The 27,765-nt window shown below is 39.4% G+C and overlaps 1 protein-coding gene across 1 annotated transcript in view; it reads right to left on the bottom strand.

Moving 5' to 3' along the window:
* SH3BGRL (SH3 domain binding glutamate rich protein like) overlaps positions 1-27,765 on the bottom strand; it is an 83,750-nt gene that overhangs the window by 7,715 nt on the left and 48,270 nt on the right. The window contains exon 2 of the mRNA XM_066356412.1: positions 9,093-9,278. Within this exon, the coding sequence (XP_066212509.1) occupies positions 9,093-9,278 (186 nt within the window). The remainder of the gene's footprint in view (positions 1-9,092; positions 9,279-27,765) is intronic.

The following is a 27,765-nucleotide window of genomic DNA, read 5'->3' as shown; positions in this document are numbered from 1 at the left end:
TGAGGGACAGCCACTCTAACCCCTGGGCTGAGTCACCCCCAAAATCTAAAGTGAATATTTCCCCTGGAACAAGCAATACCAGCAAAGGGAAGCAGGACACCAGCCAAACAAGCTTTCTCATGTCACTCAGAGCAGAGTAGCTTAGAAAAAGTGATCCTTCAGGAATACAGTATTGAGTGCTAGGGTCTGAGCTGCAGTGCCCTCACCCACACTGCTGAAGGTTCGCTGGAGGGTGGGCAGCAGTGGGCTGCAAAAGTGTAGTCCCATCGGCAGGGACAGAAGCCAGGATCCCACAACTGTGACCTGGTTTGAGCTCACTCTCACCCAGCAGGGGCGGAGGGGACCCACAAAAGTGGTCCTACCCGGCTGCATGTCAGGTGAGCAAGAGCTGTCCCACCTGCGATCCTGCCTATAGGGGAAAGGTAAAAGCCAGTAACAGGTAGATACCCATGGCTGAGCACGGGCGCGCAGCCCCTCCAGCCCACAGAGCCGGGGTTTGTGGTCTGATGCTTGAGCACAGCTCTACCCACAGGGGTGGGGTGAAAGCCCAGGATCTGGCAGAGATCTGCAGCTGAGCAAAGGTCCTCACCCCTGCCCTGGGTGCTGAGGTTTGCAGTTGGGCAGAGTGAAGGCTGAGGCCGGTCAAGGCTTGTAGACCCAGGCACATGAACACAGCCCTGCCCACGGAGGAGACACGTAAACCGCGGTGACAGCTGCAGTGGACCAACACCAGCAATGCCCATACCCGAACAACCGAGGAAGCAGCAAAAAGGGTGGCAGGCCTGCAGACAGACCACACCTAAGGAACACAGAGGCCACATCGATTGGACTCCAGTGGCCAAACTCTTCTTATACACAGACAGAATGGGAAGGCAGAGAAATGCAACCCAAATGAATGAAGAGAAATCCCCAGAAAAGGACTTGAACAAGTCGGATATAACCAACTTACCAGATGCAGAGTTTAAAATAACAATTGTTAGGATGGTCAAAGATCTTAGAAAAACAACAGATGGTCATTATAAAAAAGAACATTGAAATAATAAAAAGAATCAGTCAGAAATGACAAATACAATATCAGAAAAGAAGACCATAATGGGAGAAATTAAAAGCAGGATGGGTGAAGCTGAGGATCGAATCAGTGAGTTAGAGGACAAGATAAACAAAGGCACAGAAGCAGAGAAGCAAAAAGAAAAGAGACTCAAAAAGTCTAAGGAAACTCTGAGAGCTCTGAGACAACATGAATTGAAATAACATCCGCATCATAGGGGTTCTTGAAGAAGAAGAAAAAGAACAAGGGAGAGATTTTGTTCAATCAAATCATAACTGAAAACTTCCCAAAATTGATGCAGGAAAAAGTCACACAATTCAAAAAGCACAAAGAATTCCATTAAATAGAAACCCAAAGAAATCTACACCAAGACACATCATAATTAAAATACCAAAGCTAAGTGATAAAGAGAAAATATTAAAAGCTGCTAGAGGGAAAAAAAAGGCTATCACCTACAAAGAAGCCCCTATAAGGATGACATCCAACTTCTCAACAGAAACACTTGAGGCCAGAAGGAAATGGCAAGAAATAGTCAAAGTAATGCAGAACAATAGCCTACAACCAAGACTACATTATCCAGCAAGTCTATCATTTAAAATTGAAGAAGAAATAAAAAGCTTCCCAGACCAAAAAAAAAAAAAAAAAAAAAAAAAAAACTCAAAGAATTCATTACAACTAAACCAATGCTGCAATAAATGATAAGGTGCCTGTTGTAAACAGAACAAAAGGGGAAAAGAATAAAGCAAAAGAGGAATACAGCTTTAAAGAATAAAATGGCAATAAATAACTACATATCAATAATAACCTTAAATGTAAATGGATGAAAAGCTCCAATCAAAAGACATAGAGTAGCTGCATGGATAAGAAAACAGGACCTGTACACATACTGTCTACAAGAGACACACCTTAAAACAAAAGATGCACAAAACTGAAGGTAAAAGGATGGAAAAAATATTTCATGCAAATGGAAATGAAAAAAAAATCTGGGGTAGCAATACTTATATTAGACAAAATGAACTCTAAAACAAAGACTAATGTAAGAGCTAAAGAAGGTCACTACATAATGATAAAGGGAGCAATCCAACAAGAAGATATAACCATTATTAATATCTACGCACCTAATATAGGAGCATCTAAATATATAAAGCAGACTTTGATGGATTTAAAGGGTGAGATCAACAGCAATACTATAATAGTAGGAAATTTCAATACCCCACTAACATCACTAGATAGATCCTGAAGGAAGAAAATTAACAAAGAAACAGCAGAATTAAAGAATACACTAGATCAACATGATTTAATAGATATCTTCAGAAACTTTCACCCTAAGGCAGCAGAATATACATTCTTTTTAAGTACTCATGGTACATTCTTTAGGATAGACCACATGTTAGGGCATAAAAGTGGTCTCAACAAATTTAAGAAGATTGAAATCATATCAAGCACTTTCTCTGATCACAATGGCATGAAACTAGAAATCAACCACAAAAGAAAAACTGAAAAATACTCAAACACTTGTAAACTAAATAGCATGATATTAAATAACAAATGGGTTAACAATGAAATCAAAGAAGAAATAAAAAAAATTCTTAGAAATGAATGATAATGAGCATACAACTCAAAATTTATGGGACAAAGCAAAAGCAGTACTGAGAGGGAAGTTCATAGCATTACAGGCATTCCTTAAGAAGCTAGAAAAAGCTCAAATAAATAACTTAACCTTGCACCTAAAAGAACTAGAAAAAGAACAGCAAGTAAAGGCCAGAGGTAGTAGAAGGAAAGAAATAATAAAAATCAGAGAGGAAATAAATGACATAGTGGCTAAAGAAACAATACAGAGGATTAATGGAACTAGGAGCTGGTTCTTTGAAAAGATAAACAAGATTGATGAACCTTTAACCAGACTCACCAATAAAAAAGAGAGAGGACTGAAATAAATAAAATTAGAAATGAGTGTGGAGAAATAACAACTGACACAACAGAAATACAAAGGATTGTAAGAAAATACTATGATGAACTGCATGCCAAAAAATTAGACAACCTACATGAAATGGACAAATTTTTTGAAACATATAATATTTTAAAAATCAATCTGGAAGAATCAGAAAACCTAAACAGACAGATTACAACAAATGAGATTGAAACAGTTATCAAAAAATTCCCAGGAAACAAAAGCCCTGGGCCCAATGGCTTCACAAGTGAATTCTACCAAATATTCAAAGAACTAACTCCTATCGTTCTCAAGCTATTTCCAAAAGTACAAGAAGAAGGAAGACTTCCAACTTTCATTTTATGGGGTGAGCATAATTCTGATTCCAAAACCAGGCAAAGACAACACAAAGAAAGGAAATTATAGGCCAATATCCCTGATGAATTTAGCTGCTAAAATCCTCAACAAAATATTAGCAAACTGGATCCAGCAATATATGAAAAAAGTCATACACCATGATCAAGTGGGATTTATTCTGGGGAGGCAAGGCTGGTACAATATTTGCAAATCAATCAATGTAATTCATCAAATAAACAAAAGGAAGGAGAAAATCCACATGATAATTTCAATAGATGCAGTAAAAGTGTTTGATAAAATCTAGCACCTATTCAAGATAAAACTCTCAGCAAAGTGAGAATACAAGAAACATACCTCAACATGATAAAGGCCATCTATGACAAACCCACAGCCAACATCATACTCAATGGGCAAAAATTAAAAGCAATCCCCTTAAGATCAGGAACAAGCCCTGGCCGGTTGGCTCAGCGGTAGAGCGTCGGCCTAGCGTGCGGAGGACCCGGGTTCGATTCCTGGCCAGGGCACACAGGAGAGGCGCCCATTTGCTTCTCCACCCCTCCGCCGCACTTTCCTCTCTGTCTCTCTCTTCCCCTCCTGCAGCCAAGGCTCCATTGGAGCAAAGATGGCCCGGGCGCTGGGGATGGCTCTGTGGCCTCTGCCCCAGGCGCTAGAGTGGCTCTGGTCGCAATATGGCGACGCCCAGGATGGGCAGAGCATCGCCCCCTGATGGGCAGAGCGTCGCCCCATGGTGGGCGTGCCGGGTGGATCCCGGTCGGGCGCATGCGGGAGTCTGTCTGACTGTCTCTCCCCGTTTCCAGCTTCAGAAAAGTGAAAAAAAAAAAAAAAGTGAAAAAAAAAAAAAAAGAATAGGAACAAGGTGGGGGTGCCCACTTTCACCACTGTTCTTTAACATAGTTCTGGATGTCCTAGCAACAGCAATCTGACAAGAAGAAGAAAAAAAAGGCATCCAAATTGGAAAAGAAGTAGTAAAACTATCATTATTTGCAGATGATATGATACTGTATATAGAAAACCCTAAAGTCTCAGTCAAAAAATTACTGGACCTGATAAATGAATTCAACAACGTGGCAGGATATAGAATGAATACTCAGAAATCAGAGACATTTTTATACACCAACAATGAACTGTCAGAAAGATAAATTAAGGAAACAGTCCCCTTCACTATTGCAACAAAAAAAAATAAAGTACCTAGGAGTAAATTTAACCAAGGAGATTAAAGACATGTACTTGAAAAGTTATAAAACATTGATAGAAGAAATCAAGAAAGATACAAACAAGTGGAAGCACATACCATGCTCATGATTAGGAAGAATCAACATCATCAAAATGTCTATATTACCCAAAGCAATTTATAAATTCAATGCAATACCAATTAAAATACCAATGACATACTTCAAAGATATAGAACACATAATCCAAAAATTTATATGGAACCATAAAGGAACACAAATAGCCTCAGCAATCTTGAAAAATAAAAATAAAAAGGGAGGTATCACACTTCCTGATATCAAGTTATACTGCAAGGCCATTGTACTCAAAGCAGCTAGGTACTGGCATAAGAACAGGCATATAGATCAATGGAACAGCGCAGAGAACCCAGAAATAAACCCATACCTTTATGGACAACTGATATTTGACAAAGGAGGTAAGAGCATACAGTGGAGTAAAGACAGCCTCTTTTAACAAATGCTGTTGGGAAAATTGGACAGCTACATGCAAAAATATGAAACTAGACCACCAGGTTACACCATACACAAAAATAAACTCAAAATGGATAAAATACTTAAATGTAAGCTGTGAAATCATAAACATCTTAGAAGAATACTTAGGCAGTAAGCTCTCTGACATCTCTCGCAGCAATATATTTGCGATTTATCTCCATAGGCAAGTGAAATAAAAGATAGGATAAACAAATGGGACTATATCAAACTAAAAAGCTTTTGCACAGCTAAAGACAATAAGAACAGAATAAAAAGACAAACTACACAATGGGAAAACATATTCGACAATACGTCTGATAAGGGGTTAATAACCAAAATTTATAAAGAACTTGTAAAACACAACACCAGGAAGATAAACAATCCAATCAAAAAATGGGCAAAAGAAATGAATAGACACTTCTCCAAAGAGGACATACAGATGGCCAATAGGCATATAAAAAACTGCTCAACATCAGTAATCATTAGAGAAATGCAAATTAAAACCACAATGAGATATCACCTCACACCAGTCAGAATGGTGCTCATCAACAAAACAACACAGAATAAGTGCTGGCGAGGATGTGGAGAAAAGGGAACCCTCCTGCACTGCTGGTGGGAATACAGACTGGTGCAGCCTCTGTGGAAAATAATATGGAGATTCTTCAAAAAATTAAACATCAAACTGCCTTTTGACCCAGCTATCCTACTTTTAGGAATATACCCCAAGAACTTTTAGGAATATACCCCATAGCACTATTTCAAAAGGAGAAATGCACCCTCATGTTTATGGCAGCATTGTTTACAATAGCAAAGATCTGGAAACAGCCCAAGTGTCCATCAGTGGATGAGTGGATTAATAAGCAGTGGTACATATATATAGTGGAATACTATGGGGCCATGAAAAAGAAGGAAATCTTACCTTTTGCAACAACATGGATGGACCTGGAAACTATTATTTAACTTATTAAGTTAAATATTATTTAACTTATTTAACTTATTAAGTTAAATAAGCCAGGCAGAAAAAGAAAAATATCATATGAGCTCACTCATTTGAGGAATCCAATGAACAATGAGAACTGAGGAATGGAATTGAGACAGAGGCGAGATCAAAGGGACCAGAGGAAAAGAGGACAGAGGGAAAGGGGATGGTAGGATTGGATAAAGCTGAAGGGAAGGGGGGAGGGCGTTATGGGGAGAGCGGCAAGGGAAATGTTGAGGGGAATAAGAGGGAGGCGGGATGCATTTGGGGCAACACTAGAATCTATGTAAACATAATAAATTAAAATCAATTATAAAAAGAGAATTACTGACAATAGATTAAAAAGCTGAAATGCAAACAGGTGATGATGAGGCAACCCAGAGATTAGCTAATGGTAAGGGGCTGCTACCAAATCCAAGGCAGAAAGAAAAAGTGGCGAAGGTGTTACTATAGGACCCAGGAGCGGATGTACCTGGTAGAGCTGGTACCCTAACGGAAATTCAGCCACTCTAAGGAGCCCTCCAAGTGGAAAGGAGGGGGATATTTTGGCTTTTCCTTTCCTCCTGTTGTCTACTCTTTTGACCAGGATCTCTCATTATCAGCCAAACCTAATAGGCAGCCAGTTGGCAATGTAGATTAGGAAATATAATTTGCTGAGGTTATAGCCTCTCCTGCCACAATACAAAATGGTACAAGAAAAGAATGAAGATGGGAATTTTGAATAAACAGGAAAATGAACAATGCAGTGATTTAACAAAAAGAGTAAGAGCTTCAGAGTAAGGCACAGTTAAGTTTAAATACTAACTGTATCACTTAATAATTGTTTGACTTCAGAAATCAATTAAACTCTTCTACACCTCAATTTCTTCACCAATAATATAACAATACTTCATGGGATTAATGTGAGAACTGATTGACATGATACACATAAAACTTGTAGCATAACAGCTTACATAGGTTTTGTATGAATGGTTGGAATATACTCTTCTAAGTGTCTGTACAGAGATAAATCTTCACTCTTATTGTTATTAAACTCCTAACTCAGTCCCAGAACACAGCAAGCACTCGCTGGAATTTAGATTCCTTTTCCACTAAGAAATGTTGATTTGTTTGGTTGAGTCTCATCTCCTGCCCGTTACTTTCCATCTTCCCATTTCTCAGTGATACTTGCCTTATTTCTATAACATACTCCATTCCCTTGCCGTGTGGTTTCCAAAGGAGAAATAAACTAGGTAAATGTTGTTTCTCCAACATATTCTTGTAACCTACAATAAGTTTGTTCTCAAAATATAAACAATTGAAATATCTGCTTTAAAAAAAGACAATATGTGTTGGCTTAGATTGGACTCTCCCAGACTCTTCGATTCACCAATTTTCAGAAATTTCAAATATAGTGCAACTAAGGTTTCATTATCTAAATAATAGCATAATTGCCTTTTCCTTATCTGCAGAGTACGTTTTTACACATTGGCTGTGTTTGCACCAACAGATGAAAATTTCAATCCCCCACTCAGAATGGACAAATTCAATTCACAAATTCCTTTGTGGTGATGAACTTCTCAAATTTGTTATACTTATCCCTGAGATGCTTTGAATTGGTACATGAAAAGATCTCTACCAAAAACTGTCTCTCTCAGCCCCATATAAACTTTTGAGCTAGAAGATTTGGATTGCTGGCTCTAAAAACATCTGTGGGAAAGCAGATGTGTTAGATTTGCTCACTGGTTTGCCAGCTGCAAGCACTTTCCCTGATTAGTGCGTGAGCACATGGCAGCACCACATGTGTATAGTCTATGTAAGGCTATGGGTGCTTGCCCTCGGGAAGGCAATTCTCCCAGATTGCTCTCGTGCCACTGTGAGGTGAGGTTTTCCTGATCGCCTCCCCTTCACTGCAAAATGTAGATTTTTCTTTGTTTATTTTCTCACCTGTCTTTGCAAGCCTCCAATAAACAGGTATGGCCCTACGCTTTCCAACTCCGCAGTTCCTCTACCCTCTTCCCGAATTCAGTGCGAACCTTTCTGGCTTCAACCACCAGCATCACAACATCTGTTCCTCATTAATGTGAATTTTGAGGATATAGCAATACAAACAATTCTTTTTTTTTTTTTTTTTTTTTTATTTTTCTGAAGCTGGAAACGGGGAGAGACAGACAGACTCCCGCATGCGCCCGACCAGGATCCACTTGGCACGCCCACCAGGGACAACGCTCTGCCCATCAGGGGGCGATGCTCTGCCCCTCCGCCGTGACCAGAGCCACTCTAGCGCCTGGGGCAGAGGCCAAGGAGCCATCCCCAGCGCCCGGGGCCATCTTTTGCTCCAATGGAGCCTTGGCTGTGGGAGGGGAAGAGAAAGACAGAAAGGAAGGAGGGGGGGTGGAGAAGCAAATGGGCGCTTCTCCTATGTGCCCTGGCCGGGAATCGAATCCGGGTCCCCCGCATGCCAGGACGACGCTCTACCGCTGAGCCAACTGGCCAGGGCCACAAACAATTCTTTAGTGAAAAGTTTTATAATCTTACATATGCTTTCTGTACCATGAGTTCAAAACCACTCTCATAGTTTCAGGCATGTATGATTCTTCCCACAGCCCACTCATAACCAACTTAAGAGAAGATGCTGTGTTTCATTTATATTTGTAATTGCCATTGTGCCTATATGTGCATAAGTTATAAATAGTACTTAAAGATACAGCGAATGAAGCATAAAGGAAAATACATACCTCATGTAGACTATTCAAAGTTGCATATTTGAACATACCAGTCACAAATGCAAATAATAATAATAATAATTCCCTCATTCCTTACACACGGTCAATGAGCTAAATTAAAGTTTTAACAAAATTCATTAGTGATAAGAAAATTAAAGTATTACTAGCTTCAAGCAAAAAATAAGACATTATTTTCAGAGACTCTTTTCAGAGACTCATTCATGGACATACCAGAAATAATGATACAACTGCTCTGGTTGGAATAAAAATGAATAAATGTAAAGCTATATGTCCAGGGTCTATATTGATACATTTATAGGTAATTTTTGATGAATTTAAATTGATTTCTTACCCCACGGTACTGGCTTTCATTGAAAATCTGTGGCGGGAGAGGATACCCTGTGGCTGGTCGATTGTTTTCAGGTACATTTTCTCTCATCCACTTCCGATTTTCTTCATTGGCAGCAATATCTTTTTCTTCAAATCCTATTTTGTTAGCTTCTAAAAAACCAAGCACATCTTGCTGTTTCTTCTTAATCTAGGACCCAAAGGACAAGGAACCCTTGTTGAAGAAACAGTTTTCTGTTGTTATTTTCAGATTCAACAAAACTCATTTTTGTGAACCAGCATAAATTCAGACATGGAAGAAGATTTGTGGTTTCACAGAAAATATATGGTTTTCCTTTTTTATTATTTTGTTATTAGCAAAAATAATTTTTTAAAATTTAAAAAAAATTTTCCATATCTAATGATGAAAAAAAAGTAAGGCTGGCTGATGCATATCAATAACCTGAAATGCACCTGACCAGGCGGTGGCACAGTGGATAGAGCATCAGAGGACCCAGGTTCAAAACTCTGAGGTCGCCGGCTTGAGCACAGGCTCATCTGGTTTGAACACATCTTACTAGCTTGATCCCAAGGTCACTGGCTTGAGCAATGGATCACTCAGTCTGCTGTAGCCCCCCAGTCAAGGCACATGCGAGAAAGCAATCAATGAACTAAGGTGCCGCAACAAAGACTTGATGCTTCTTATGTCTCTCCCTTCCTGTCTGTTTGTCCCTATCTGTCCCTGTCTCCCTCTCTCTTTCTCTCTCTTTCTCTCTCTCTCTCTCTCTCTCTCTCACACACACACACACACACACAAAAGAAAAGCAAACTGAAATGCAGTTAACTCAAATGTATGTGTGGTGGGAAGCTTTGATTTCTGAGTATCTACAAGCCTTTCTTAGTTTCAGCCCTTTTTGAAGGACTTCACAAACAACCCAACTCTCCAACCTGTCTTAACAAACATTATGTGGTTGACAGAAGTGAATCTTTCCTTGAGTGTGTTAAAATCCTCAGAGTCACTCCAAGTCTTGATATTTGATGTTCACTGTTTAGATCAGGAACTAAATAACAAGATATAAGAACTAAGTCTGTATACTAAGTTTGGAACACACTTCTATCATTCTTTAGTACTTAACATGTGTTGCTAAGGGATCTTTCATGTGTATCTTTGCTTAAACCGTTCAAGCCATGGTTGTGAGAGAGAGAGCGAGAGAGAAAGGGGGGAGGGGTGGTGGAGAAGTAGATGGGCACTTCTCCTGTGTGCCTTGACCAGGAATAAGACTCAGTACTTCCATGCACTGGGCTGATGCTCTACCACTGAGCCAATCAGCCAGGGCCAGATGCTCACAATTTCTATGACTAAATTTTTCTGCATAATTAAGGTTACTAATGAATAAACAATTATATAGGTATAAATTTTGTCATTTTCTACAGGTTATATTTTGTTACTTAGTCAACTTCTTCAAAGAGAAATTCAGATATATAGATTCCCTCCAATTGATTGTTTATTCCAAATGCTACCCTAAAGTAGGCTACCCACTTTATAGGAAAATAACAAGCCTGTCTTTGCCTAGCCCATATCTAAATAGTTAACAGTGAGGGTGAAGGTGCAGTGAATAGTAGTTAAAGCTGCGTTTTCAGTTTTTTGCTAATCTACTTACAGAATATACCTAAAAGGAAAATCAAATCTAAATCTCCAGTCTGTTTGACACTGGACAACTGCAGTGTTACCACCATTCAGTCCTTTAGTAACCAGAGAGATCTCTGTGCATTTTTAAATGAGTACTGTCATGAGTCCTTATGCCACTGGTTTCCTATTGCTTAATCTAACGGCACTACTGCACAGAGCAAGAGATACTTGTTTTCAGCTTGTCTGTTCTGCAATATTTTCAAAAATGCTTTGATCACAATCAACCATGTAGAAATTATAATTCAAATTATAATTCATAACTCTTTATCAGCAAGTCTACAAACAATCTGGGTTATGATAACTATTAATATTTTTTAATTAATTTTTAGAGAGGGGGGAGAGAAAGAGAGAGTCAGAGAGAAACATCAATGTGTTGTTCCACTTATTTATGCACTTATTGGTTGATTCTTTTTTTTTTTTTTCATTTTTCTGAAGCTGGAAACAGGGAGAGACAGTCAGACAGACTCCCGCATGCGCCCGACCGGGATCCACCCAGCATGCCCACCAGGGGCGACGCTCTATCCACCAGGGGGCGATGCTCTGCCCATCCTGGGTGTCGCCATGTTGCGACCAGAGCCACTCTAGCACCTGAGGCAGAGGCCACAGAGCCATCCCCAGTGCCCGGGCCATCTTTGCTCCAATGGAGCCTTGGCTGCGGGAGGGGAAGAGAGAGACAGAGAGGAAAGCGCGGCGGAGGGGTGGAGAAGCAAATGGGCGCTTCTCCTGTGTGCCCTGGCCAGGAATCGAACCCGGGTCCTCCGCACGCTAGGCCGATGCTCTACCGCTGAGCCAACCGGCCAGGGCTATTGGTTGATTCTTATATGTGCTCTGACTCCAGGTCAAAAAGTATTTTCTTGATTTCCCCCTACCTCTCTACCTACAGCTCACTGAAGTTCTCTCTTGACAGATGTCCCAAGATGTGGCAGCAAAAGAACACAATCTAAAATTTGCTATTTTACTACTGCCAAAAGAAGAATAATTACTGTTATTATGTCCTTTTTAGTTGCAAGTCTAACCATGTCTAAAAGATGTTAACCCGTCTTCTTATTTCTTTTTTTTTTTCTTGTAAGCTCAATAAAGATAGAGCCTGGTATGAAATAGAGACATTGTATATTAATGGTAATTTTTCCAAAATAGCAATGTCTTAACATGGTCACAGTAAAGAAAATATATTTATGCCCACTTTCTGGGTTAAAAAAGTTTTTTCTTAAATAAATAAAATAGTCCTAAATAACTTAATTCATACAGACTTTTGTTTTCTGTCACTTTTATCTGCTTGTACTTTTTTCTAAAGCCAGAAGAAATATTCATCCCTCTCCCATTCTTTCAGATCCAGAAGGCTGTGAAATATGGAGCACTGGGAGTCCCATCCTACCTTAAAATTCTATCCTCTGATGCCTGAAACCCTATCATTACTGATTTACTACTTTGGTCTTCATAGAAAGGGCAGGCAGTATACATGTTTGGAGTGGAAGGAGAAACTACCTGGTGAGACAGGTAAGGAAGACAGTAAACTTTATTTATCTGCATTAGAATTGTGTCCATAGTTGTTCCTATATAAACTCTAACAGAAGTTCACATGAAAAAGCAGAAAAAATGGCCTCCCTGGTCATTTCAAAGCCTCACTGTATATGTTACTATTGGATTAAGCTCTGCCCAAAATAATGGGAGACACAGAGACTCTTATTGAATACTTACTGAGTAGCAAATATTTTGTGAGGCTATTTACATATATCCTTTCAAATCTTCACAACATTTCTGAAAGGTTATGGTATGACTATCCCCACTTTACAACAAAAAAACTGAGGCTCACATAAGTTAAGGAACCTGCCCAAGAAGACAGGTTTTGATTGCCTGCACCAAATTACAAATCTAAATCTGACTGCAAAGCCCTGTTCTTTTCTAATATATGCAGTACATACTGGAATTTTCAATCTAGCTGGGGAGATGAGGCGAGGCTAACATACAGGAAAGAATTCCTTATAAACTATATGATATTAGTTGACCAGAAAAACAATAAAAGTTGAAATATCTTATGGTCTTTTCCAAATAGTTCTACTTAATGGATTTGAATGCCTAGTTATTATGGTCTCTTTCCCCTTGATCAGTCTAAATTGGCCTCAATAAATTCCTGAGCCCACCAATTTGTAATCTTGCTTGCATATAGGTAGCATGTATACAGAAGAAAAAAATGGATGAGACCTCTGGTTTCTTATTAACTACATGGAGAACAATGCAGCTTATGTCTTCACTTTGTCCAGAGAAAGCCATTTAAAAAAATAAATAAATTAAGGTCAGCCACTTAATAGTTGTGAGTGGGCAAAGTTGGTGTAGACTGCCGTGATGGTGGACCTTTTTATAAAAACCGCCTACTTTTGCAGTGCTGGTCAACCTGGTCCCTCCCGCCCACTAGTGGGCGTTCCAGCTTTCATGGTGGGCCAATCGAGGCATCATTTGGTTGCTCCACTACGCCCAGGGTTTTTATAAAAAGGTTTGCCATCACGGGTGTAGAGGATAGAAGTTTCTGTGCTTTAATTTAAAAAGAAACAGATAAGAAAATGCAAAGGCATCAGATCCTTCCCATTTTTAATATTTTTAAACCAACAGTGTACTTATCACTTAAAAAAGTCCAACAACCTTTCTGAGAAACAAAATGATCAGAATACAATGAATTCACTGCTCATATGAAAGTAAAAACAAGCTTCAACTGAGTCAGCAACAGACAAAAATACTAAAGTTATTTTTGACTCTGGAAAAGAGTATAGACAGAAAAAAGTTGCATATAACACAAAGCCTATAGATGAGGTTATTCAGAACTGACATACACTTAGTCAAGAAAAACCTTTTTAATCCAGAATATGAGCATGCCTGTACTTTTACTTCTTGCAAGTGAACTTCATCCCTACATAGTCTCACCAGATGTACATGCCTAGAGAGGTATTAACAGCTTAATAAATGATAGACATAGATCTAACTAATGGCTAAAAGCCACAAAATTAAAACATAAACTGCAATCCTACTGCTGTTACACTTGATCCCTGTGGATAATTTAAATCCCATCCCAAAGGCTTAACTTTCTGTTACACACACACACACACACACACACACACACACACACACACAATTTATTGACAGATAGGGACAGACAGACAGGAAGGGAGAGAGATGAGAAGCATCAACTCTTCATTGTGGCACCTTAGTTGTTCATTGATTGCTTTCTCATATGTGCCTTGAGCAGGGGACTCCAGCCAAGCCAGTGACCCCTGCTCAAACCAGCAACTTTGGAATCAAGCTGGTGAGCCTTGCTCAAACCAGATAAGCTCACATTCAAGCCAGCAACCTCGGGGTTTCGAACTTGGGTCCTTTGCGTCCCAGTCCAACACTCTATCCACTGTGCCACCACCTGGTCAGGACAATTTGTTGATTCTTGTATGTTCCCTGACCAAGGATTGAACCCATAACCTTGGTGTATTGGAATGATGCTCTAACCAACAGAGCTACTTTGCCAGGGCTCAAAAGCTTTCTTTAGTTCCACATAAAGGCTCTGTCTGCTCTAGCTACCTTTCCATGGATATTCATTCCCTTCCCTCTCCCAAATCAGATCAGGTTGACTTTACTTTCCTCTGAGTTTATTCTACTCAAGACCTCAGGGATTTTTCTGTTCCTTTCAATTGCAAGTCTCCTCACTACTGGATGCAATTCTAACCATTCATCCAAGTTCAATCCCTCTGTGAAGCCTTTTGATGGCAACTCCAGCCTTCACTCTTTAACTTCCTGCCATCTGTATCACTAAGTTTAGAGCTTAATCAAATACTTGCAATACCAATGTTTGCTAATCTCTTCACATGTCAAATTCTCATCTCTTTGGTTTATAAATCATCTGAAGGTATGGGCCATGCCTTTGCTTGTTTCTTGACAGTGCTCATCTTCAGGCTGGACACAAATTATATAATACTGATTGATAAATATACTGTTTTAAATTCATTACCACCAAAATGTTTTATTTTTAGGTTTTTTTATTTTAAGAAACTTCAATTTTTGAATAACTTTATATTTACAGAAAATTTGTAGCTATAATACAGAGAATTCCCAGATAGCTGCCACTCTTTTTTCCCTGTTGTTAACATCTTACCTCACAGTGGAAACCAATGTTGGTACAGCACTATTAATTGAAGTCCAGACTATTTGAATTCCACTAGTTTTTCCACTAAGGTCCTCTTTTTAGTTTCAAGATCCCTTCAAGATATCCCTTTCAAGATACCATATTACATTCAGTAATGTTTCCTTAGCCTCCTCTGGTCTGGGACAGTTTTTCAGACTTTTTTGTTTCCCATGATTTTGACAGTTTGGAGAAGAACTGGCCAGATATTTTGTAGAATGTCCCTTAATTCAGGTTTGTTTGATGTTTTTTCCAATGATTAGATTGGAACTAGGGATTTGTGGGAAGCATATTGCAAAGATGTGCCTTTCATATATAATATAATAGGGGGCACACAATATCAACATGACTTATTGATAGTGGTGGTAATCTTGATTACTTGATTAAGATAATCTCTTCCAGGTTTCTCCATTAGAAAGTAACCATTTTTTACCCTTTCCATACTCAATGTTTTAGAAGCAAGTCAATAAGTCAATTATACCTCAATAAAGCTGGAAAAAAATAAGCCCAACCATTTAAAGGAAGCAAAGTACTCTTTTGAAAACTTGCATTATACTGGAAATCTGAAAATACTTTCTATGAAGGTTTGATAAAAGTCAGGAAAGTTTGAGAAAACTCTGGTGGCTATAATCAGCAAACCTATGAAGGCTTATTTAAAAGTAATATACATCAGTTTTTGAGTGTGACTGAGTTGTACTTCTCAAAGATTAACTGTTATCCAGAAATATGTCTTCAAAGAAGTCCTCTGCATTAAATATGTTGTCCACCAAGTTATATTAATATGTTCTCGAAAATGAATTGAAGAAAACTCATTCAATTAGATTTTAATTATACTTTAGCCACCTTTTTCAACATCAAATATTTTTGACACTCTTAAAGTACTAATTACTGTGGAATTTTCAATATACCTGTGTACATTCCATTTACTCAAGACTTGAGTGCCGAAAGATATTGTTAATGATTACTGTTTGCACACAGACTCTTTTCTTTCCCCAACTAGCAAAGTAAGTCTTTATTTTCTAAAATACGACTTGGAAATCCTAGAACAAAATTGATTAGAAGATAAAGCCCTCAGAAATCTCCAAAGCCTAACAGAGCACCTCACTGAGAGCACATTCCATGGTAGAGACATAACAGCTACATTAAGCAAAGCATAGAAAGATTGAAGTTCAAAAGTTTCACAAACATTAGTTTCTGGGTTTAGAGAAGCTTTGGGTTCATCCACCATAGATGCTTTCTGGTATCAGAAGGTATTCAGTAATTATTCCCAAAATCACAGAAATTTCAAGTCATACTGTGTTCAGACAAGACTTAGAAACAGATATTGTCTTCTTATTACTCATACCAATTATCACTATCATTTATAGAAGGCCACTTAAGTGTAGCTAAATGTAGGTGTTTTACATATGTTATTTCATTTAATATTTATAAAAACCCTGTAATATAGATTCTATTACCACCATATTATTGATTAGGATGCTGAGGTTCAAAGAAGTTAAGTAATTTACACAAAGACACAAAGCTGGTAGGTGACAGTGTTGGCATTCAAATATAGATGTTTCTATCAAATCTACATGTTTCTAATTTAAAGGTTAAGTTTTTTCCACTACATTTCCTGGTCCATCTTCATGATGTGGGGATTTTGTATGAATTTTCATTCTTTTTTTTTTTAGGTAAGAGGAGAGGAGATAGTGAAGCAAACTCTCACATGTGCCCAGACTAAGATCTACCCAGCAAACCCATCTTGGGCCGATGCTCCAGTACCAAGCTATTTTTAGTGCCTGAGGCTGATGCACTCCAATCGAGCTATCCTCAGTGCAGGGGCTGCACTCGAACTGATCAAACCACTGCCTGAAGGAAAGGAAAAGGAAGAGAAAGCAGTTAGTCACTTCTCCTGTGTGCCCTAACTGGGAATCAAACCTGGGACGCCAATTTGCCAGGGAAAACACTCCACTGAGCTGAATTTTTTTTTCTTAAGGAATTTTTATATAAGATTGATAATCTCTTATAAAGACTAATACCACTTTCTTTTTTGTGACAGAGAGAGAGACAAAGAGAGGGACAGATAGGGACAGACAGGCAGGAAAGGAGAGAGATGGGAAGCATCAATCCATCATTGTGGCTCCTTAGTTGTTCACTGATTACTTTCTCATATGTGCCTTGACTGGGGGAGGGGGCTACATCAGAGTGAGTGATTCCTTGCTCAAACCAGTGAACTTGGGCTCAAGCCAACGACCTAGGGCTTCTAGCTATTGACCTTCAGGCTCAAGCCAGTGACCATGGGGTCATGTCTATGACCCCACACTCAAGCCGGATGAGCCCCTGCTCAAGACGGTGACCTTGGGGTTTCTAACTTGGGTCCCTTGCATCCCAGTCCAATGCTCTATCCACTGCACCACTACCTGTTCAGTCAAGACCAAACATTTTAATGTGTTCTCCTATATATTTTAATTCTAAATTCTACTCATCAGACTATGCTATTGTTTCCACTATCACTCAAATGAGTATGTATATACACAATTTAATTACGCTCCATATCATCGTGAACAAAAAGTGACTGGAATACCCAATTTCAACTGTAAGATTCTCTGATGCTAAGAAAGGATTTGTCTTAAAACTCCTGTTTAGGTAATGTTAGGGGCTACTATTCAATCTAGAATGCAGTTGCTAGGTTCATACTGGACCTCAAGGCCATTTTTCTTACCCTGATAAAAATAAAATAAAATAGAGGTATTATTTATGGTCTCAAGGAATTTATAAATTATAATTATAGGATTATAAATTCTATACTAGCAGATAATTTAAGTGGTAAGATCTAGGTAGTTATTTTTTTCCAGTACTGATTAAAAAGAAAAAACTATTGACTTTATTAAGGTGACATTGGGTAATAAAATTATATAGGTTTCAGATGTATAATTCTATAATACATCATTTGTATACTGTATTATATATTCACTACTCTAAGTCAAGTCTCCTTTCATCACCATTTATCCCCCCTTTACCCTCTTCTCTATGTCCTACCCCCTTTCCTTTTACTAATCCCCATACTGTTGTCTGTGTCAATGAGGTTTAATCCTTTGCTTAATCTCTTCACCTTTTTCACCCAATCCCTTAACTGCCTTCCACTCTAACAACTGTCAGTCAATTTTCCATATCTATGAGTCTGTTTCTATTTTTTTGTGTGTGAGAAAAATAGAGTGACAAACAGGGACAGACAAGAAGGGAGAGAGATGAGAAGCATCAGTTCTTCGTTGCAGCTCCTTAGTTGTACATTGACTGCTTTCTCATATGTGCCTTGACTAGAGGCTCCATCCAAGCTATTGACCCTTTGCTCAAGCCAGTGACCTTGGGCTCAAGCCAGTGACTATGGGGTCATATCAAACCCATTCACAACCTGGTGAGCCCTTGCTCAAGCTAGTGGCCTCGGGGTTTCAAAGTTGGGTCCTCAACATCATAGACTGATGCACTTTCCAGTGTACCACTTCCTGATCAGGCTGAGTCTGCTTTTATTTACTTCATTAGTTTATTTTGTTCATTAGACTCTAAATATAAATGAAGTCATATGGAACTTGTCTTTTTCTGCCTGGCTTATTTCACTTAGCATAGTAATCTGTAGGTACATCTATGCTGTTGCAAAAGGTAAGATTTGCTTAATATCTAAAATTTAAAAGGATCTTATAAAACTCAGCACCAAAAAAAATTAAGAAATGGGCAAAAGACCTTAACAGACACTTCTCGAAAGAACATATACAAATGGCCAACATGAAAAGATGCTCAACATCAATAACATCAGAGAAATGTAAATTAAAACCACAATGAGATATTACCTCACAGCTGTCAGATTGGTTATCATCAATAAATCAACAAACAACAAATGTTGATTTGTGTGTGAAGTAAAGGGGACCCTCATGCACTATTAGTAGGAATGCAGATTGGTGCAGCCACTGTGGAAAACAGTCAAGAGTTACCTCATAAAATTAAGAATGGAACTGCCTTAAAACCCAGCAAATCCACTTCTGGGAATATATCTGAAGAACACTAATTTGAAAGAATATATTCATTGCAGCATTATATATTCAAGATTTGGAAGCAGCCCAAGTGCTCATCAGGAGATGAGTGGTTAAACATAGTTAAGGTATTATCTAGCCAGTTCTTAAAGCAGGGGTCCCCAAACTTTTTACACAGGGGCCAGTTCACTGTCCTTCAGACCATTGGAGTGCCGGACTATAAAAAAAAATTATGAAAAAATTCCTATGCACACTGCACATATCTTATTTTAAAGTAAAAAAAGAGAATAAATACAATAATTAAAATAAAGAACAAGTAAATTTAAATCAACAAACTGACCAGTATTTCAATGGGAACTATGGACCTGCTTTTGGCTCATGAGATAGTCAATGTCCGGTTCCATATTTGTCACTGCTAGCCTTTAACAAGTGATATGATGTGCTTCCGGAGCCATGACGCATGCATCCCATGTCACCGGAAGTAGTACTGTACATGAGCGACACCGCGCTTTGCAGCACCGCCACATATAGTACTCAAGGAGCACAGGATGCATCTCAATGACCACCAATGAAAGAGATGCCCCTTCTGGAAGTGCAGCGGGGTCCTGATAAATGGCTTCAGGGGGCTGCATGTGGCCCACAGGCTGTAGTTTGGGGGACCCTGTCTTAAAGGCTGGCCCCTTTCTGTTGCAGGGAAGTGGATGTGTTAGGGCTAGGCTCATAAGGGGAAACAAAGGAACACACATCACACCTTAGGGTGTGCTAACAATGCACTACAGAATCTTATAGGTACTAGATCTCTCTCTGCATTGCACCAAATGTAATCTCACTCTAAAGTAGAATATAAAGTATAATAATTAAGCCACTTAGTTATCTATTAAATGCTTCCTATGTACCAGGCATTATGCTAAGCTCTTTACATGTTTATTTAATTCTCACAATAATTTTATGAAGCAGCTCTTACTATTTTCATTCCAGATTCACAGGTAAAGAAACAAATCCGGAGAGACAAGATGGAGATGGAGTAGGCAGACATACCAATTTCCACCTCCCAGAACTAAAGTGGATTACAAACTAATTTTAAGAACCATCATCTGGAAAAACCAACTTTGGACTAAACTAAGAGGACTCTTCAACCAAGGAACACTGAAGAAGGCACACTGAGACTGGTAGGAAAAGCAGAAACACATAGAAGGCTGCCCAGCTCCCCAGAGCGAACAGCAGCCAGGAGAGATTCACGTGGCAGGAAGTGAGTTTAGCAGAGAGGGGAAGGTCCTAAGTCCCAGGAACAAAGCCCCAGCCTGCAGCCCTAGAGCCTAGAAGAGGCGTATGGACAGTATTTAGCTAGAAACAAAACAAGATACTGTTTGTGAGAAAGAGACTGATTTTTCAGACCCAGGATTCTTCTTAAAGGGACCGCACAGAAAACCTCTTTCACAACCACTCACCCAGAGCTCAGTCTTGCCTGACTGGGAAGAGAGGAGAGGACCAGAGTAGCAGGAAGAGAGTGTAATCTAGGAGGCACAGGGAGAAACACTTTGAGAGAAAGCCACCCTAACCACTGGGACGAGTCACTCCCCAAATATGAAGCAAATATTTCCCCTGGAAACAGCAATATCAGCAAAGGGAAGCAGGACACCAGCCAAACAAGCTGTCCCACGGCACTCAGAGCAGAGTTGCTTAGAAGGAGGGAGCTGTCAGGACTACAGTAGTGAGTGTTAGGGTCTGAGCTGCAATGTCCCCACCCACACGGCTGAGGGCTCACCCGAGGGTGGGCGGTGGCGGGACACGGAAGCACGGTCCTGTCGGAAAGGGTGGAAGCTGGCTGGCCACAATTGAGGTGTGAGCTCAGTCTTGCCTGTCTGGGGAAGAGAGGACGTGCACAAGTGGTCAGGCCCAGCTGTGGGCCACCTGCAATCCAGACTGTGGGGGAAGGGCAGGGGCCACAGAAGGGGTGGAGACCTGCCCTTGAGCAAGGGCACAGAAGCAGAGCTCTGCCCTGATGGCGGAACTGAGGTTTGTGGCCTGACTTGGGAGTTGGCTCCTCCCACAGGGGTGGAGCCAAAAGCCCAGAACAGGCGGAGTCCCGCTACTAAGCATGGGCATGCAGTCCTGTCTGGCCTGTGGAGCCAAGGCTTGCAGCCTTCCCACGAGTGGGCTCCTCCTGCAAGGGTGGGGCAAAAGCCTGGAATCAGGTGGAGATCCGCAGCTGAGCAAAGGTGCTCACCCCTGCCCTCAGGGCCAGCATAATGCCACCCACAGGGGCAGGGCGAAGGGCAAGGACACGGAGACTTGTACACCCTAGCATGTGATCACAGCCACTCCCATGAAGGAGAGGTGGAAACCATAGCAACAGCCCCAGTGAGCAGGCACCAGCAATGCCCATACCCGAACACTCTAGGTAGCACCAACAGAGGAGGTGACTTCAGACAGACCGCACCTACGGAACACAGAGGCCACACCCAGTGGACTCCAGTGGCCAAAACCTTCTTTTACAAAGAAAAAAATGAGAAAGCAGAGAAATGCAACACAAATGAATCAAGAGAAATCCCCAGAAAAGGACCTGAATGAGTCAGATATAACCAAACTGCCAGATGCAGAGTTTAAAATAACAACTGTTAGGATGCAGAAAGATATTAGAACAACAATAGATGGTCATTACAAACACCTAAATAAAGAGATAGCAAATATAAAAAAGGACATTGAAATAATAAAAAAGAATCAGTCAGAAATGACAAATACAATATCAGAAATGAAGAACACAATGGAAGAAATTAAAAGCAGGGTGGATGAAGCTGAGAATCGAATCAGGAAGTTAGAGGACAACATAAATGAAGGCACAGAAGCAGAGCAGAAAAAAGAAAAGAGACTCAAAAAGTCTGAGGAACCCTGGCCGGTTGGCTCAGTGGTAGAGCGTCGGCCTGGCGTGCAGGGGTCCTGGGTTCGATTCCTGACCAGGGCACACAGGAGAAGCGCCCATCTGCTTCTCCACCCCTCCCCCTCTCCTTCCTCTCTGTCTCTCCCTTCCCCTCCCGCAGCAAGGCTCCATTGGAGCAAAGATGGCCCAGGCGCTGGGGATGGCTCCTTGGCCTCTGCCCCAGGTGCTAGAGTGGCTCTGGTTGCGACAGAGCGACGCCCCGGAGGGGCAGAGCATCGCCCCCTGGTGGGCAGAGCGTCAGACCTGGTGGGCATGCCGGGTGGATCCCGGTCGGGCGCATGTGGGAGTCTGTCTTACTGTCTCTCCCCGTTTCCAGCTTTGGAAAAATACAAAAAAAAAAGTATGAGGAAACTCTAAGAGAGCTCTGTGACAACATGAAGAGAAATAACATCCGCATCATAGGGGCTCCTGAAGAAGAAGAGAAAGAACAAGGGATAGAGACTTTGTTCAAACATATCATAGCTGAAAACTTCCCTCAATTAAGGCAGGAAAACATCTCACATGTTCAAGAAGCACAGAGAACTTCATTAAAGAGAAACCCAAAGAAATCAACACCAAGACATATCATAATTAAAATACCAAAACAAAGTGATAAAGAGAAAATATGAAAAGCTGCTAGAGAAAAAAGACTATCACCTACAAAAGAGCCCCATAAGGATGACTTCTGACTTCTCAACAGAAACACTTGAGGCCAGAAGGAAATGGCAAGAAATATTTAAAGTAATGCAGAACAACAGCCTACAACCAGAACTACTTTAACCAGCAAGGCTATTGTTTAAAATTGAAGGAGAAATAAAAAGCTTTCCAGACAAAAAAAAAAAAAAAAAAACTCAAGGTATTTACAACCAAACCAAGGCTGCAACAAATGCTAAGGGGCCTGTTGTAAACAGATCAAAGGAGAAAAAGAATATACCAAAAGAGGAATACAGTTTTGAAGAATAAAATGGCAATAAACAATTACATATCAATAGTAACCTTAAATGTAAATGGATTAAATGATTCGATCAAAATACATAGGGTAGCTGTATGGATAAGAAATCAGGACCCATATATATGCTGTCTACAAGAGACACACCTTAAAACAAAAGATGCACATAGACTGAAGAAAAAAGGATGGAAAAAATATTTCATGCAAATGGAAATGAAAAAAAAGCTGGGGAAGCAATACTTATATCAGATAAAATGGACTTTACAACAAAGACTATAGTAAGAGATAAAGAAGGTCACTACATAATGATAAAGGGAGCAATCCAACAGGAAGATATAACCATTATAAATATCTACGCACCTAGTACAGAAGCACCTAAATATATAAAGCAGACTTTGATGGATTTAAAGGGCGAGATCAACGGCAATACTATAATAGTAGGAGATTTCAATACCCCACTAACATCACTAGATAGATCCTCAAGAAAGAAAATTAACAAAGAAACAACAGACTTAAAGGACATACTAGAGCAACTCGATTTAATAGATATCTTCAGAACCTTTCACCCTACAGCAGCAGAATATACATTCTTTTCAAGTGCTCATGGTACATTCTCTAGGATAGACCACATGTTAGGGCACAAAAGTAGTCTCAACAAATTTAAGAAGATTGAAATAATATCGAGCATTTTCTCTGATTACAATGGCATGAAACTAGAAATCAACCACAACAGAAAAACTGAAAAATACTCAAACACTTGGAAACTAAATAGCATATTATTAAATAACAAATGGGTTAAAAATGAGATTAAAGAAGAAATTTAAAAATTCCTAGAAACGAACGATAACGAGTATACATCAACTCAAAATTTATGGGACATGGCCCTAGCTGGATGGCTCAGTGGTAGAGCATTGTCCTGGTTTACAGGAGTCCCAGGTTTGAATCCCGGCCAGGGCACACAGGAGAAGCGCCCATCTGCGTCTCCACCCCTCCCGTTCTCCTTCCTCTTTGTCTCTCTCTTCCCCTCCTGCAGCCAAGGCTCCATTGGAGCAGAGTTGGCCCAGGCGCTGAGGATCACTCTGTGGCATCTGTCTCCGGCGCTAGAATGGCTCTGGTTGCAACAGAGCGATGCCCCAGATGGGCAGAGTGTCGCTTCCTGGTGGGTGAGCCAGGTGGATCCTGGTGAGGCGAATGTGAGGTCTGTCTGATTGCCTCCCTGTTTCCAACTTCAGAAAAATATAAAAAATAAAAGAAAAAAAAATTATGGGTCACAGCAAAAGCAGTCCTGAGAGACAAGTTCATAGCATTACAGGCATACCTCTAGAAGCTAGAAAAAGCTCAAATAAAAACTTGACCCTGCATCTAAAAGAACAAGAAAAATAACAGCAAGGAAAGCCCAGAGCTAGTAGAAGGAAGGAAATAATAAGGACCAGAGCAGAAATAAATGACATAGAGGCTAAAGAAACAATACAGAGGATCAATGAAACCAGGAGCTGGTTCTTTGAATAGGTAAACAAGATCGATGAACCTTTAACCAGACTCACCAAGAAAAAAAGAGAGAGGACTCAAATAAATAAAATTAGAAATGAGAATGGAGAAATAACAACTGACACAACAGAAATACAAAATATTGTAAGAAAATACTATGAAGAACTGTACGCCAAAAAACTAGACAACCTAGATGAAATGGACAAATTCCTTAAAACATATAATCTTCCAAAAATTAATCTGGAAGAATCAGAAAACCTAAACAGACCGATTACAACAAATGAGATTGAAACAGTTATCAAAAAACTCCCAAAAAAAGAAAAGTCCAGGGCCTGATGGCTTCACAAGTGAATTCTACCAAACATTCAAAGAAGAAATAACTCCTATCCTTCTCAAGCTATTTCAAAAAATTCAAGAGGAAGGAAGACTTCCAAGCTCCTTTTATGAGGCGAGCAGTATTCTGATTCAAAAACCAAGCAAAGACAACACAAAGAAAGAAAATTATAGGCCAATATCCCTGATGAACTTATATGCAAAAATCCTCAACAAAGTATTAGCAAACTGGATCCAGCAATATATGAAAAAAATCATACACTGTGATCAAGTGGGATTTATTCTGGGAAGGCAAAGCTGGTACAATATTCGCAAATCAATCAATGTGATTTATCACATAAACAAAAGGAAAGAGAAAAACCACATGATAATTTCAATAGATGCAGAAAAAGCATTTGATAAAATCCAGCACCCATTCATGATCAAAACTCTCAGCAAAGTGGGAATACAGGGAACATACCTCAACATGATAAAGGCCATCTAGGACAAACCCACAGCCAACATCATACTCAATGGGCAAAAATTAAAAAATCCCCTTAAGATCAGGAACAAGGCAGGGGTGCCCCCTTTCACCACTCCTATTCAACATAGTTCTGGAAGTCCTAGCCAGAGCAATTAGACAAGAAAAGGAGATCAAGGGGATACAAATTGGAAAAGAAGAAGTCAAAATATCATTATTTGCAGATGATATGATATTGTATATAGAAAACCCTAAAGTCTCAATCAAAAAAATACTAGACCTGATAAATGAATTCAGCAAGGTGGCAGGATATAAAATTAATACTCAGAAATCAGAGGCATTTTTATACACTAACAATGAACTGTCAGAAAGTGAAATTAAGGAAGCAATCTCTTTTACCATTGCAACCAAAAAAATAAAGTACTTAGGAATAAATTTAACCAGTGAGATTAAAGACTTGTACTCAGAAAATTATAAAACATTGATAAAAGAAATCAGGGAAGATACAAACAAGTGGAAGCATATACTGTGCTCATGGTTAGGAAGAATAAACATCATTAAAATGTCTATATTACCCAAAGCAATTTATAAATTCAATGCAATACCGATTAAAGTACCAATGACTTACTTCAAAGATAAAGAACACATATTTCAAAAATTTATATGGAACCAAAAGAGAACACGAATAGCCTCAGCAATCTTGAAAAGGAAGAATAAAGTGGGAGGTATTACACTTCCGGATATCAAGTTATACTACAAGGCCAGTGTACTCAAAACAGCTTGGTACTGGCATAAGAACAGGCATATAGATGAAAGGAACAGAGCAGAGAACCCAGAAATAAACCCACAGCTCTATGGACAACTGATATTTGACAAAGGAGGTAAGAGCATACAATGGAGTAAAGACTGCCTCTTTAATAAATGGTGTTGGGAAAACTGGACAGCTACCTGCAAAAAAATGAAACTAGACCACCAACTTACACCATTCACAAAAATAAACTCAAAATGGATAAAAGACTTAAATGTAAGCCTTGAAAGCAGAAACGTCTTAGAAGAAAACATAGGCAGTAAGCTCTCCGACATCTATCACAGCAATATATTTGCCAATTTATCTCCACAGGCAATCAAATAAAAGACAGGATAAACAAATGGGACTATATCAAACTAAAAAGCTTCTGCACAGCTAAAGACAATAAGAACAGAATAAAAAGACAAACTACACAATGGGAGAATATATTTGACAATACATCTGATAAGAGGTTAATAACCAAAATTTATAAAGAACTTGTAAAACTCAATACCAGGAAGACAAACAACCCAATCAAAAAATGGGCAAAAGAAATGAAAAGACACTTCTCCAAAGAGGACATACAGATGGCCAACAGGCATATGAAAAAATGCTCAACATCACTAATCATTAGAGAAATGCAAATTAAAACCACAATGAGATATCACCTCACACCAGTCAGAATGGCGCTCATCAACAAAACAACACAGAATAAATGCTGGCGAGGATGTGGAGAAAAGGGAACCCTCCTGCACTGCTGGTGGGAATGCAGACTGGTGCAGCCACTGTGGAAAACAGCATGGAGATTCCTCAAGAAATTAAAAATCGAACTGCCTTTTGAACCAGCTATCCCACTTTTAGGAATATACCCCAAGAACACCATAGCACTGTTTGAAAGAAGATATGCAACCCCATGTTTATGGCAGCATTGTTCACAATAGCGAATATCTGGAAACAGCCCAAGTGTCCGTCAGTGGACGAGTGGATTAAAAAACTTTGGTACATATATACTATGGAATACTACTCAACCATAAGAAATGATGACATTGGATCATTTACAACAACATGGATGGACCTTTATAACATTATACTGAGTGAAATAAGTAAATCAGAAAAAACTAAGAACTATATGATTCCATACATAGGTGGGACATAAGAATGAGACTCAGAGACATGGACAAGAGTGTGGGGGTTATGGAGTTGGGTGGGGAGGAGAGGGAGGAGGTTGGGGAAAGGGAGAGGCACAAAGAAAACCAGTTAGAAGGTGACGGAAGACAACTGGACTTCGGGTGATGGGAATGAAGCATAATCAGATGTCAGAATAACCTAGAGATATTTTCTCTGAACATATGTACTCTGATTTATCAATGTCACCCCATTAAAATTAATTAAAAAATTTAAAAAAATAAACAAATCCTCAGGTGGATTAGGAACATTCTCCAAAGCACTTATTTGCCCAATATTTGTCAGAGTAAAAAGCGCCTCTTAAACACTACAAAGTAATGCACTACGAAGCTTTTATCTAATGCTAATTAGACTGTCAAATAATTGCTCCTTGAGTGAAAATATGGCTGATAATTCTCTTTCTTCTTTAATTCCAAATCTTGGCCTAAAGTAAGAGCAAGAAAAACTGTTGTTTATTTTAAAGGTTTTATATAGAAGGCAGATATTCCCAGATGAACCCTTCCATCCTTTCATCCTCTGAAGTTCTGTGTTAATGAAACAGAAAAATATGCCAACAAGCAATAAAAGCCTCCTGGAACTTTAAATGGTTGTAAGAAAAGTTACAATGAAGAAGCAATGATTCATAAAAGTTCCATTCCCTTTTTGACAAAAAAAAAATGTTGCTTCTCCATTTCAAATTTTCATGTATTTAGAAAAATAACATGTGAAGGTAAGGACATTTTA

The sequence above is a fragment of the Saccopteryx leptura genome, chromosome X (genome assembly GCF_036850995.1).
Source record: "Saccopteryx leptura isolate mSacLep1 chromosome X, mSacLep1_pri_phased_curated, whole genome shotgun sequence".
Classification (NCBI taxonomy): Eukaryota; Metazoa; Chordata; class Mammalia; order Chiroptera; family Emballonuridae; genus Saccopteryx; species Saccopteryx leptura.
This window is presented reverse-complemented; position numbering and strand designations above follow the sequence as displayed.